General features: G+C 49.8%; 1 protein-coding gene across 1 annotated transcript in view; it reads left to right on the forward strand.

Moving 5' to 3' along the window:
- Positions 1 to 8,524: 8,524 nt before the first annotated feature.
- The window catches only part of CNTN6 (contactin 6), a 77,024-nt gene continuing 70,604 nt past the window's right edge, over positions 8,525 to 14,944 (forward strand). Inside the window, exons 1-2 of the mRNA XM_040994943.1 lie at positions 8,525 to 8,655; positions 12,253 to 12,428. Coding sequence (XP_040850877.1) covers positions 12,287 to 12,428 — 142 coding nt within the window. The 5' untranslated portion in view covers positions 8,525 to 8,655; positions 12,253 to 12,286. The remainder of the gene's footprint in view (positions 8,656 to 12,252; positions 12,429 to 14,944) is intronic.

Here is a 14,944-nt window from a genome sequence, read left to right on the forward strand (position 1 = left end):
CGATGCTCCCAAAAGCCAACACTGATGACGTTCTGTTGTGTTATTTTTTGTAGCTGTCCTCCTCTCTAATATCTTTATCTCTTAGCATTAAGTGTGAGTGTGACTTTTCACAACACCATCCTTATTGAAATGTCCTCGTTATGACTTCCCCCATGCTGGAATCTGCAGGCACTGCCACAGCTCCACAAATGGCCACGTCCTGGTCCCTAGAAACTGAATGTTAGCATTCAAGGTGATTAGGGTTACTAATCATCTAAACGTGAGGTCCAGGTCATCCTGAGTTAGGTTGGGTGGCCAAGGCCAGGTGCGTGCTCCTGGCTAGAGTGGGCAGGTGCACAGACGATGCACACATCAGGACGCCGAGCATGGTGAGGTGCCACACTTGGTGATGGCCTTGAGGGGGAGGAAGGCAGCTGATTCGGGCCTTGATCTTGGCTCTCCGATAACCTGTCTGGAATTCTGAATAACAGGACAATGCACAAGGTGGGCAGGTGCTTTCACACCATGACGGGTCACAGCTACTTATATCACTGGGGGAGACTCAGGATGAGAGCTCTGAGGGACACTCAGGGTGACGGCACTGAGGGAGACTCATGGAGTGACAGCACTGAGGGGGACTCACAGTGTGACGGCACTGAGGGAGACTCATGGAATGACGGCACTGGGGGAGACTCGGGGTGACGGCACTGAGGGAGACTCACGGAGTGACAGCGCTGAGGGAGACTCACGGAGTGACGGTACTGAGGGAGACTCATGGAGTGACGGCACTGAGGGAGACTCACAGTGGACGGCACTGAGGGAGACTCAGGGTGACGGCACTGAGGGAAACTCACAGTGGACAGCACTGAGGGAGACTCATGGAGTGATGGCACTGAGGGAGACTCACGGAGTGACGGCACTGAGGGAGACTCACAGTGGACAGCACTGAGGGAGACTCATGGAGTGACGGCACTGAGGGAGACTCATGGAATGACGGCACTGGGGGAGACTCGGGGTGACGGCACTGAAGGGGACTCACGGAGTGACGGCACTGAGGGAGACTCACAGTGGACAGCACTGAGGGAGACTCAGGGTGACAGCACTGAGGGGGACTCACAGTGGACAGCACTGAGGGAGACTCATGGAGTGATGGCACTGAGGGAGACTCACGGAGTGACGGCACTGAGGGAGACTCACAGTGGACAGCACTGAGGGAGACTCATGGAGTGACGGCACTGAGGGAGACTCATGGAATGACGGCATTGGGGGAGACTCGGGGTGACGGCACTGAAGGGGACTCACGGAGTGACGGCACTGAGGGAGACTCACAGTGGACAGCACTGAGGGAGACTCAGGGTGACAGCACTGAGGGGGACTCACAGTGGACGGCACTGAGGGAGACTCAGGGTGACGGCACTGAGGGAGACTCACGGAGTGACAGCACTGAGGGAGACTCACAGTGGACGGCACTGAGGGAGACTCACAGTGGACGGCACTGAGGGAGACTCAGGGTGACGGCACTGAGGGAGACTCATGGAATGACGGCACTGAGGGAGACTCATGGAGTGACAGCACTGGGGGAGACTCATGGAGTGACAGCACTGGGGGAGACTCACAGTGGACGGCACTGAGGGAGACTCATGGAGTGACAGCACTGGGGGAGACTCAGGGTGATGGTTCTGAGTGTAGACTCATCAAGAGCCTTCTGAGGAAATGGTTTCTCAGGATACACTGCCTCGGAATGCTGGTGCTTTTCTTCCTTCTGCCTTGTCCCGTGCCTGTGTCCGTGCCTGCAGCTCCAGCTTTCTCGGTCCTTCTGACCCTCCTGCCGGAATGACTTCTTAGTGTCCTACTCTGTCTGAATCTGCAGGTCCCCTCCCAGCTCAAGTTGTAGATGCTGTAATCTGTTTTTTAAGTAGCATGAATCTCAAACAAACATGAATTGACACATATGAAAGGCTTGGTTTAGCTAATTAATAAATAAGGGAACTAGTAAAATGTTGCAAATTGTTCAAAGGAGAATTGAGAGAATCACATGCATAGACAATAGGAGATGCTAAGATGAATGCTTAAACAGATGCAAAACAAGCTTATGGTGGGTGGGTGACTTGCCTAGAATGTGAGCTATAGTTCAAGAAAGCTGTTACAAAACAAAAAGCCTAGTTTTTGTGTTTTTTCCACTTGGCGGTGCTGGTGGGGGGTGTTCAGTTGCTGGTACTGCACACAGTTAATTTGCATTTCAATAGCCAAGAATCATTTGCATTCCTAATGGTTTTCTCTTTACTTTGTGGTAGCATAGTTAAAAGTCATTGAAGGCAGAGTTCATCGGAAGGAATTGTGCTATGGAAGGCACTTTCATCTTCTGTATCAGAACTTTTTTTTTTGGTATACATACATTGTTCTCTTCGATGTATCTGCCATCAGATGTTGATTCTTCAGAGGGTTCCAGATTGAGGTGGCATCTTAGGGTGTCATCAGGATGAGTCTCAGGAACCTCGCTGTCACACTGATGTGTGCAGACCCGCAGACACACCCGGTGCAGGGCTCCCCCTCAGGGAGCAGAATCTGCATCTTGCCTCATGACTTCACTCTTACCCATGTCAGCCATCGCATTTTACATCTCATTGCCTTAGTCTCATGCACACACACACACACGCACATGCACACACATACACATGCACACACATGCACACGTGCACACACATGCACACACATGTACACACACACACGCACACACATACACACATGCACACACATGCACACGTGCACACACACGCACACATACACACATGCACACACACACATGCACACATGCACACACACATGCACATGCACACATACACACACGCACACGCACACATACACACATGCACACATACACACATGCACACACACACATGCACACATGCACACACATGCACATGCACACACACGCACATGCACACACGCACATGCACACATACACACATGCACACACACGCACATGCACACACACACACATGCACACATGCACACATACACACATGCACACATGCACACACATGCACACACACACATGCACACGTGCACACACACACACACACTGCCCAGGATCTAGTCCCTGGATCTCCGCTACAGACCCTGGTCTACACCACCGTTTTCTCCGACACGAGTTACCTGCTGCCTGCAGCCTCAGAAACCCAACACCTACTCTTCCTCCACTTGAATTTCCCTTCCGCACGAGGCCTGTCATCTGACAGATCTCAGCAGGTCCCTTTGCTCCCTGCTCCTGGACAACACCCTCCTCTCCCCTCAACCCTTACAATGTCCCCACACACGTCTTGTTTTGGCTGGTTTCTTGATGCATGCCTCAGTGGGAGCAAAGCCTTGTCATAGAAGTAGCAAGACCACTTCTTTCCACTGCTGTAGTTTCAGGCCCTCATATATTTCTTGGAATTTATAAGCCTTGGAATTTATAAACTGTTCAGTATATAAATAAGCATTTTGGTGCAGTGGCTTACTCTGCCACTGGGATGCTGGTTCCAACCCTAGCTACCCTGCTTCCAATCTAGCTTCCACCGAAGGCCCCTGAGGAACTGCAGATGGTGGTGTAGACACTTCAGTCCCCACTACCTGTGTGGGAGACCCAGATGGAGCTCCTGGCTTCTGGTGACCGCAGGCATTTGGGAGAGAACCAGTGGGTGGGAGATTGTGTGTGTGCTTGTGTGTCTGCTTTCCAGATAAATGAGCAAATCTCGGAGTTCATCGGTTACGAGCGTGGGCTCAGCTTGTATCTTTCCCTCAGTGTCTTCTCTGGACAGCCTGGACAGCTCTAGTGGGCACCTGCGGGTTAGCTGGAGCATCCTCAGCTGTCTTCCCCTTCTCACACATCTGCCCTTGGACACTGTGGCCGTCACTTCTGGACACTTGCAGAAGCGCTCTCTTGCCCTCCAGCTCCTCCTCACTCTGACCCTGCCCAGGTACTGCCTTCCCTCCAGGGAGCCACGCATCTGACTGGGGCCTCAGCCTAGGATAAGCTGTGTGTCAGCTGTCTGCTTGTGGATGATCCAGCCACTGCCACGTGCTCTCTGCCTGAGCTTACCACCCTGCCCATGCTTCCCACGTCTCCTGCCTGCCGAGCAGGTGCTGTCACTTACTGGGGATGTTCAGTTCCCTCACTCTGTTTCAGGGGGACTCATATTATTGTTTCACACTTTGCTAAAACATTGCCTCTTTTGTTTTCTTCCAAAATCTCTGTGTACAATGTATTGCTTGCTCCTCTGGGATTCTGGAAAATCATATTGTAGTTTCGCTGCAATTCTTATCTCATGATATTGCCGCTGGGTCACTGCTTCCCTGTGCATTCCCTTGTCTGAACCCTTCAGGAGCTAAGCCCAGCCGACAGTGAGACCCCAGCCAGAGAACAGCCCTCCTGGGTATCATGCAGCCTACAACCACTTCTTCGGGGGCACACGTGGCCTTCCCTCTAAATTAGGTGGAAATTTGGTAGACATTTCTTTCTTTTTCACACATTTAGAATTTGTTTATAAGAGGCGGAAAATTGCAAAGGAGAGGAGGAGGAAGAAAAAAATGGAGATTTCTTTCTGGAGGATATGAATTCTGTGAAAAATATAATTGATCTTAATCTAGGTTGAGGTTGATAGGTTAAACGATGTGAGTTTACAAAGCAGAAAGGTAGTAGAGTAATGGAGCTAAAATAAAGCACAGGAAGTCAGCTCTGTCCTGGGAGCACCTAGGGCTTCAATGGGCAAAGACGTACGGGCTGTGGAGCCAAGTGCAGACACACAGGTGTGGTGCAGTGTGCAGACACAGGCTGTGGAGCCGAGTGCAGACACACAAGGTGTGGTGCAGTGTGCAGACACACAAGGTGTGGTGCAGTGTGCAGACACGGGGTGTGGTGCCAAGTGCAGACACAGTCCATGTAGGGTAGTGTGCAAACACAGGCTGTGGAGCTGAGTGCAGACACACAAGTTGTGGTGCAGTGTGCAGACACGGGCTGTGGAGCCGAGTGCGTACATACAAGGTATAGTGCAGTGTGCAGGCACAGGGTGTGGTGCCCTGTGCAAACACACTACATGTAAGGCAGTATGCAGACACACAGGCTATGGTGCTGAGTGCAGACCCACCCCCTTGTAGTGCCGTGTGCAGACACATCCATGTAGTGCTGTTTGCAGACACACACCCCACGTAGGGCTGTGTGGCCCCTCTGCTTTTGGGTAGCATACAACACACAGCTTGTGACTACATGCTCAAGCGCGACCCCTGTGCCTGTCCACGTGGCCCCTCTGCCTTTATGTAGCCCACAGCACACAGTGAGGGGCTGCACGCTCAAGCCCACCCTGTGCCTGTCCACGTGGCCCCTCTGCTTTATGTAGCCCACAGCACACAGTGAGGGGCTGCACACTCAAGCCCACCCTGTGCCTGACACATGAACTCCCACAGTGGATCATTCCACTGTTCTACCACTCCCACCTTGAGATCAACCTCCTTAGTGTTACACTTTAATATTCATCATGCCCTCATTCTTCCATTATTCATGTGATCCATAGGATAGTTCATTTTTAATTGGAGGCATTTCGTGTGTGAATTACTTGCTTAAGACTCTGCTGGTATTATGTCGCCGCTTACCATCGGGAACGTCTCCTGCACACCACCACACCGATGGCACTCACATTCGGCACGGATGTAGACTGCCTTTGTGTTCTGCTGCTGAAAATCGGCAGTGTGACTTTGCTTTCTCTCTTGTGTGTGAGTTGCCCCCGGCTGAGCTCTTGTTCAGCCCTTCTCTCAGCGTGTCGTGTGTGCTCGGAACACTCCCTCGCTCCTGGGATGACGAGTGTCTCCTTATTGACCGCTCGTGACTGTCTGACACCAAGGATCTTTGTGTGGGATTGTTATCTGTTCTCACCTGCCACTCCCTCCTTTGCTGCTCTGTTTCTGTGCATTCTCAGGCACGTTCATTGTCATCGTCTCAAATCCTTGTCAGTAGCCTGACGTTCAGTGAATGTCTGCTTTGTGTTTTGTTTGATCTCATTGGTTTGTTGATTCTTTAATGTCGCTGTTTAGGTTGTGATTCTGTTTCTCAGGTGTGCTCCCTGTTACCATATCTGATTCTATTGTGTGTCTACACTTCCCGCCTTGCCATTGTGGTGTTATTTTTTTAGAGATTCATGCTCTTGTTGTATAGCAAGGAAGCATTTTGGGGGGTTGTCTGTGTCTCTTGACTGTTTTCCTTCAGAGGAGCACAGTTCCCTGGCCGTGTGCTTTCCTCCGCCATTGTGCTGCAGTTCTATTTGCCTGTCATTCCTTGTGTGTTTCTGAGGTCCTGCAATTTCGGCAGGCTTGGGAGCAAGAGCAGGCTGTGAGACCCTCTGACTGCCTTCTGTATCAGCAGACGTCGGGCCGCCACCAAAGTGCTGGTAGAGCAAGGGGCTGTGAATAACAAGGCAGGCTACCTGAGGGTCAAGAGTGGAATATACTGCAATGACCATAGCTAGCGGGCGGACCTGTATCACTGGGTGCACATGTGTTACACGTCGCCTGCACGGCAAGGTCTGAGTGGGTGGTGACCACAGTGAGGCGGGAGTTTCCAGGACTCTAGTTCTTTTCCTTCTTAAAGCAGATGTGGCTTTGGAAGTGACAGCTCAGCTTCCTGCCTGAGAGTCTCCCGTGTTTGATGATGGTGATGCTGATTGTCTTCATTTAATCACTGCATTTACTGTTGCTGAGCATAACGTGCCATAACTTAGATCATCTGCTGTGAATGCTGTTTCTGTTTTACCACTAAGCACTGGAGATCTGCTGCCACTACCCAAGCCCTGCTCGGCACCCCTGAACTTGCTCTGTTCTCTGCCCTGCTGTCTGCCCAAACCGTAAGGTCTTGGCTGAATGATCATTAGGCCTTCAGCCTGCTGCAGTGGTAGGCTGTGCTGCAGAGGCCTCCCCAACACACCTGTTACACACCTGTTAATGACTGAGTGGCCTAAAATTAACCCCTAGTGAATCAGACCTAGACTTTCTGCTGTGCATTTGCATAAAAACACACAGAATTTCAGCTTGGACTGTGTGTTGGAGCTGGCACAGAGGCTTCTCTCCTCCCCTGTCTCAAGTTTCTTTTCACATTTCAGCCCCAACATCCTGGTGTGAATGAGGACAGCCATGGGGCCCTGTTGAGAGGGAGACAAAATCAGACAGGAGTGGCCAGGGCATGGCTGAACCCTGCGATTTGAAGAGTTAAGGCTCAGAGTGAAAGTGCATGTTCCAGCACAGGAAAGCCAAAGGCACCAGGTTCGAGCTGGCCCAGTCAGCCAGAATTTTTTAAATGAGTAATAATGGATTGTGACTCTACTAGTAAATTAAGAAGCATTGGCATTACCCTGACTGAGTAGACCATACTGCTGGAAGTATGTGGAGGACAGCATTAGGAAATGCTGCATTTACATCATCTCAAAGATTGTACACTCAAAGCACCAATCATGGGCCCTGCGTGATGGCGCAGTGGTTAAGGTCCTCGCCTTGCATGCCCAGAATCCCATTTGGGCGTTGGTTCTAATCCCTGCAGCCCCGCTTCCCATCCAGCTCCCTGCTTGTGGCCCGGGAAAGCAGTTGAGGATGGCCCAAGGCTATGGGACCCTGCACCCACGTGGGAGACCTGGAAGAAGCTCCTGGCTTCGGATCGGCATAGCATCGGCCATTGCACTCACTTGGGGAGTGAATCATTGGACGGAAGATCTTCCTCTCTGTCTCTCCTCTCTGTATATCCCCCTTTCCAATAAAAATAAAATAAAAAAAAGCACCAATCACAAGGCAAAAGCAGAAACTGTGGGGAACCTGCGGCCTGCTGTGCAGAGTCCAGCTGTGGGGAACCTGCAGCCTGGTGTGCAGAGTCCAGCTGTGGGGAACCTGCCGCCTGGTGTGCAGAGTCCAGCTGTGGGGAACCTGCCGCCTGGTGTGCAGAGTCCAGCTGTGGGGAACCTGCAGCCTGGTGTGCAGAGTTCAGCTGTGGGGAACCTGCGGCCTGGTGTGCAGAGTCCAGCTGTGGGGAACTTGCAGCCTGCTGTGCAGAGTCTAGCTGTGGGGAACCTGCAGCCTGGTGTACAGCTGCCATGGAGGCTGTACCTGCCCCTGGTACCTGACACCCAGACAAGCTCAAGCAGAGGGGACTTGGCCTGACAATGCCTTGTATCACCTCAAACTCCGGAACCAGAGACACTGGGGATGGAGTGGTTCAGGGTTTCCTTGTGGCCCTCAGATGGGCCCACTGGTGTGGAGGCCTCTGACGCGAACTCTGAGGCAGTGTCAGTTCTTAATATTACTTCCACTTTGGTTTTGCAGCATTGGCCTCTGTAGGAAGCATAAGCCGTCACTTAGGAATCATTTTTAAAAGTTACCCTCAATGGTTCAGAAAAAAAAAATCTTGTGTCATTCTTGCAATGTTTTCGGTAAAGCTCAGAGTATTTCAGAACAAGTGCATGTAGACTGGCTGCGTAGAACAGACGTGTGCTGAAAGCAGAGCCGAGCTTCTCACGTGGGGCTGTTTGCTTCCACAGGTGATGGTGCTTTGAGCTGCCCCACCTTCACCCAGGAACCACAGGACGTCATTTTTCCTCTGGGTTCATCACTATCTAAAGTCATCCTGAGCTGTGCTGCTGCTGGCAACCCTTCACCCCGTTACAGGTAAAATCTGATCACCAGGATTCACGGTGCTTTATCTTGCCATCTGTAGCACATGCATGCCTGTGCGCACACACACACACACAAGTACAATGCCCGCACGCATTTGGGTATATGTACATGCACACACAACATATGTGTGCACACATACATCCGCACTCATGCATGTACCCAAGTAAAACATGCACACGGTGATGTGTACATGTATACACACATGTATGCACACACATGCACACACCTACACACACAGGTGCGTTAAAGGTGCCCTAAGCTGGGGCAGTTCACAGGGTGCTTCCATGGGAAGCTGTTCAATCCGTAGGCACATCTGGGGCCCCAAACGCCGTCCTCCAGGACTGCAGGCGTTAAGAGCGCAGCCTCCCGTCTGGGTGCCGGTAGACAGGCTTCTCCCTTACCCATGAGCTTCACTCACAGCACTCACTTCCAAGAATGGTTCCAGGAACGGTGTGGTGAGAACTGGAGAGGGAGAGAAGAGTAGAGCAAGGAGGTGGGAGGAAGAAAAAGGAAAGGCAAGGGAGAGCTGATTTTGAACTTGAAGCTGTGAAGTACACATTTATTCTTCATTTGTAAGGTTCCTCAGTGTCTCAGAGGCCAGAAAGGTGGAGGCATCTGTGGCTTTAAGACAGAGAGAAAAAAAGAAGAAAGCATATTTTACTCTCACATATTACCTGTGAATGACAGGGAGGAAGAATCAGCAATTCTTTCCTTGTCTGTGAAGTTTCACTAACGTCAAGGTGTGCTCCATGCTGTGAGCGAAACTCGCATAGTTACAAATACATGCCCGCATCACACTACCTGGAAACAATCGGTGTTTTGCTAAGGAGGAGTGCATGTGTGGTGTGATGGAGGAAAAGAGCAAACATCAAAATGACTTTGCAACATTTGATTTTTTTAAAGAGTTTTAAAAATGTATTTTTAATGGAGAGTCAAATATACAGAAAGGAGGAGAGACAGAGTGTCAGGCCGTTCTGCACACACATGGCTACCACATCTTTGTTCCTCCGAGGTGGCCAAGTCTCACCAAGCTGCCTTGTCCTGGACAGGAAAGTGGGTCACCCCTTGGGCTGTGCCTGGAGAGCCTGCGGAATGAGCTGGCAGTGACCTTTGCTCCAACTTGGAATGTCCATTTAGTTATGGAAAGCGGGTGACACACACAAGCATTTGCACATACAGTGGACTTTGGGGATTTCAGACATGTCGGTGGAGGGGCTCCTCCCTTCCGCCTGGCACTTCCTAACCTCAGTCTGAGTATCCCTAAGTCTGGAAAGCTCAGTGTTCCTCTGTCCTACTCACGCAGCACCTCCTCCACTCGCTGGACTCATGTCATTCCACACGTCTTACAATGGAGAAAAGCAGTTTGTGAGGGAGTTGGTGAGTCATCCCAGGAAACACAGGGTCAGTCAAGGCCGTGTGTACCCAGCCTGCATGCATTGTAGTTACCTGGAATCCTGGCATGTCTCCCTCCAAGGCCAGGGGTAGTCTCAGAACCAGAGCCTTAAATACCTTAATTAGGACAAAGCACATGGTGGGAGTTGAACCCCTGATGTATGTGCACAGTTTAACAATCATTGCACCGCCGTGATTGGAATGATTAGGTGACATTGTGAAAAATTCATTTGCTGAAGCTAATCCCACAACTCAGAATTTGTGTTGAAAAACAATTACTGGGCTTAATTAGGAACATGTAACAATGATGGCAGTGATTTCAATGATTGATTCCAAACTTAAAGAGAGCTGGCAAATTAAGCACGCTGTAGCCTTTGCTTTGAAAGCAAGAGGGCCAAAGGCCGTGACCTGAAAGCAGATCATGCAAGACTACGACAGCGCTGGTGAGCTGGCCACGGGTGACCAAGTAACTCCTGTAGAAAGCTGTGGTCAACAGGTCACGCAGCTGAGATGTGGTCTGGGCTGCTGTCTTCCAACTTCTCTTAGTCAAGCGTAGCTAGGCTGTACAGGAATGGCTAAGAGTGAGCAAGGCGGTTCACCCCGCACTTCACACCCTCAGTAGGGTGGCCGACTCCCAGAGTGCAGATGCTGCTCTGGAGAGCGTTTACAACACTGGGATAGCTACAGTGGTTGTGAACAACACCACTTCTCTCTGTCAGTTGCCCACTGCCAGCCCCATAACACAATGCGATTTCAGTACAAACGGGAGAATCATGGGAGAGCTAGTGTAGACCCAACAAAATGGCTGGAAAGTGACCACAGACCTTAGGAAAAGACCCTAAACCTGTGCTTGTAACTGGTCTTGATTGGTCAGCACACACTGCCCCAAAGTACAGCAATCGAGCATTTGGAAAAACATCACTCCTCCCTTCCCTCACACTTCTACTCTGAGATCACGGAAAGTTCATTCCGAATAGGCTCTGACACTCGGGCTCCCGGGGTCAGGGAAACGCTGTTCAGAAGTACCCTCCCTGCACCTGGAAGAAGGCCAAGGAGGCAGAAAAGACTGGGCTGGGGCTTGCTGTTCCCCTCCCGCCTCAGCCTCTGGGCCCGGCTCTGTGCTGTCACTGCTGCACTGCACGCTCTGCATCAAACCCAGCATAGACACGCAGTGTCCTTGTTCCACACTCTCCACACCTCACCAAGTTTCTGATGAACACACACGTGTGCTTTTCTCAAGCTCTCCTCCAGCCGTAAGTGGAGCAGTGAGGGAGGACAGCTACCATCCACCCTTATACTGGTTGGGAGGTACAGCGCTGTCCAGTGCTTCTCCCTCAAAGGTTTGCTGACCTCCACACAACTGGTGCCATTGGACGCATCTCCTTCCACATGCCAAATTCACACTTCGCAAGCTTGGGAGATTTCAGGGGAGTCAGTGAGTCTGGTGAGAGGCAATTGACTGGTATTCATAGTGTTGAAATGACCAAAGGAAGTTTATAGAACTGCTTCCAGTTTTTGAAAAATAAATATAACTTTAAAGCTGTTTAGCTAGTTAATTTGTCTGCTAAGGGTTTGCTAACTAATAACTAAACCATGAGGTGTTTTGTTCTCCAAAGTAAACACTTGTTGTATTGCATGTTTTGGGGACTCTGTTGGCATTTCTCCGTACCCGGAACTCATTCTGATGTGATTAGCTCTCCATGTAACACGGGGACAAAGCAGTCCGTTTCCACGTACCCAGTTGCTGTTGCCTTGCTGTCAGCCGCACGTTGGCACCGTCCGGTCTTTGCCGGCATTCTTTGTGTCTCGTGATACATGCTTCTCGGACTTTTCTCTCTCAATCATTTTGACATTCAGTTTTGCAGTATCAGTCATGGGCGTTCAGGTGCTGTGTATGTCACTTGAGCATCTCTGAAAGAACAGGACTGGCTGGTGTTATTGACCGAATGCCTTGTTTTTATTTGTCATGTCAGAGCTCTGTTGCCTCTTTGCGCACATGTGAATGTGTGTGTGCGACTTGTCAAGGGCAGGAAATCTTTGGAGTACGTGAGGTGTTGCTGCCACTTCCCTTTGGCGACACTGGTGGGTGCATTCTTTGCCTCTGTCATGGCTGCAGGAGTTGAAACTGCATGTTATGAGAGCAATTAATGCTCCATTCTAGATATTAAAGACAGAATTTGATTTTTTCCCTTGAAGGTGGAAGCAAAATGGTACCAACATTGATTTTGCCATGAGTTACCGCTACAGGCTGGATGGAGGCAATCTGGCCATCACCAGCCCCCGCGCAGAGCAAGATGCCGGGGTATACCAGTGCCTGGCGACCAATCTCCTGGGGACCATTCTGAGTCGGAAGGCAAGACTTCAGTTCGCATGTAAGTGTGGAGACCCTGTGGTCCGTGTGTACACGTAAGAATAACCTCGTGGGTGAAGGAATAGTCACCTATACATACATGAAAAGCTTTACAACATGTGTGCTGTACATCTAGATGCCTGGAGATAATGGAAACTATTCTAAAAGAAAATATGTGTGCATATGTGTATATGCATATCTGTATGTCCATTTATTACTGCTCTGTGTAAATCATAACCAACATAGCTCTAAACATTCCAGATTTAAGTATTAAGGAAATAGTATATGGTATTAGCATACTAGTATGGTGATAGTATATCTCAGCTTTAATTTTGCATTTCACTGTGCTGTGCAGATCCCACAGATAAAGGGGGCCAAGGCTGGCATTTGGGCTAAGCAGATGCTCTAGGGCGAGCGGTCATGCACCCACCATGTGATACAGTAGAACAGTGTTCAGCCATATCACGCAAATGCCATCTGGGTAATTACCTTGATGGCATTCGCAGAACAACAGACATGCTTCCCATCCTGTCCTTCATGTGTGGTGTTCCCAGGGACTGAGATGTTTGTGATGTGCTTTTATGAAAGCCTTGTTGAAAGTAATTATACCTGCTGAAGGGGACAAAGTGCAACTTAGTGCCACTGCTATGCCCCACACAAGAGATCAATGGAATGTGGCTGCACTTCCTTCAGGCATCATGCAGTGTGCACCTGTCTATTAAACAGGGGAATTAGTATTAAATGTATGCCCACATCCCCTGGAGGAATTGCCTCAGCCCTTGGCAACCAGGACGCAGAAACTGGGACTCTTTCTCACTGCTGACCTTACGTGCCAAAGCTCGGTCTACACCCAGATCCAAAGGACCATAGGCCAGCTATGTTAACCTGTATTCTGGTTGTACACACAGGCTGAACACATGAACCTGCACACACAGGCATCTGAGTATGCCCATACACACAGCACACACAAATACATTCACACATCTAGGAATTACACACATCTACAAATATACAAACACATGCACACAGTGCTAATTGTTTCTGAATGCGATTGCCTCTGTGGATAAAGAGGCTTGTGGGCCAGACTGGAATCAGGATCTGGGCTAGTGACTCTTCTGAGACTCAGGGTAAAAATGATCATAGAACTGTGTTTCCATTTCAGCTGACATGTGGCCAGGAATAGGGAGCCAGACAATACAGAGCCTCGGGCTGCAGAGCAGAGCAGTGCTGGGGACTCTGTTCCAGAGAGTGCCCATTCTCCTGCAATACAGGCAGGAATGCACTCAGCGCCAGCCAGTGCATGTGTCCATGCATGGGCAAACTTCTCAAGCACAAAACATGGTGGGCCAGATGCCCGCGGCACAATCGATGCCCCCCGCCTCGCATTTCTCCTTCCCACTTAGGAACATTATGTACATGCCATTATCATTAAAAGTGCATAGAACCAAAACATCCCTGGTGAAGACACATCTCTCTGCCGTGGAAGAGGACGGTGATGTTAGGAAGAAGTGGTCAGTTCCAGTGGAGAGATGGGTGGAGTCCCTTGTGTCCTTGCTGGACCTTCTGTCTGCATGACCATTGACCATTAGCATGGATCACATACACAAGAATTCCTTCCTCATGTGCCACTTGGAAGGAATCCAAAGACAGGCAGGTAGACACTACATTGAAGAGGAGGTGTTGATCTTCTTATCGATAGAAAACAGTAAATGCAGAATTCCCAGTCATATGGAAAAAGGTATGCTTCCACCATGTTCGCCCACTCTTAGAGTCACACTGACCTTCAGAACAAATGGACCTCGTAATGACCTCTCAGAGCCTCACCTGTGTAGGGGAGAGAGTCTGCAGGTGTGTGCCTCCCTGTCAATGACTTTGCTTGCAGCTTTCATGCTGATGTTTGACACTACAGAGGTAGGTTTGGGGTTTTTTATGCACACACCGTGACTCATCACAACTTGTCCGTGAAACGTCATGAAATGTGGTCCTTGCGTAAGATCTCCCTGTCTCTGACCAGCTAGGTAATCAACGTAATCAACGTAAGGCAGTCCCCTCTCTGAGCTCATAGATACACGTTGAAATATTTGATCGTGACAGTCCCTTTAAGCTCTTTAGCATTTGATCTGTCCTTCCAAATAATTAGGTAGATTGTAAATGAACCCCCAAGATCCCTACCCCCCCAAACTAACCCCAAAACGAATTCTGCAAAGACATCTGTCACAGGTGCCAGCTACCACCCTGGTGTACTTGAGTGCTAAAACCAATTTGACTTTGTAAATCACTTGTAGCTGCTTTGATCTCTTTTTTTTTCAGCTTCTCAAGGACTTTAATGGTAAAGGCTGGATATAGAATTCTTTCTTTAATATGTATGCTAATGAATTATTTTGTGCTTGTGTGGTGGACACTGTAGTTGTCAAAAAAAAAATGCCGTTCTTGAGAAAACGAGAAGGGAGTTTTCGAGAATCCCATGACTTCTCTCAGCCACATTTCATCTGGAGGCTCTTAGCAGCATGCTATCAATGGGAAGACAAACATTTAGGA

The sequence above is a fragment of the Ochotona curzoniae genome, unplaced genomic scaffold (assembly GCF_017591425.1).
Source record: "Ochotona curzoniae isolate NIBS_2020 unplaced genomic scaffold, NIBS_Ocur_1.0 contig_908, whole genome shotgun sequence".
Lineage (NCBI taxonomy): Eukaryota > Metazoa > Chordata > Mammalia > Lagomorpha > Ochotonidae > Ochotona > Ochotona curzoniae.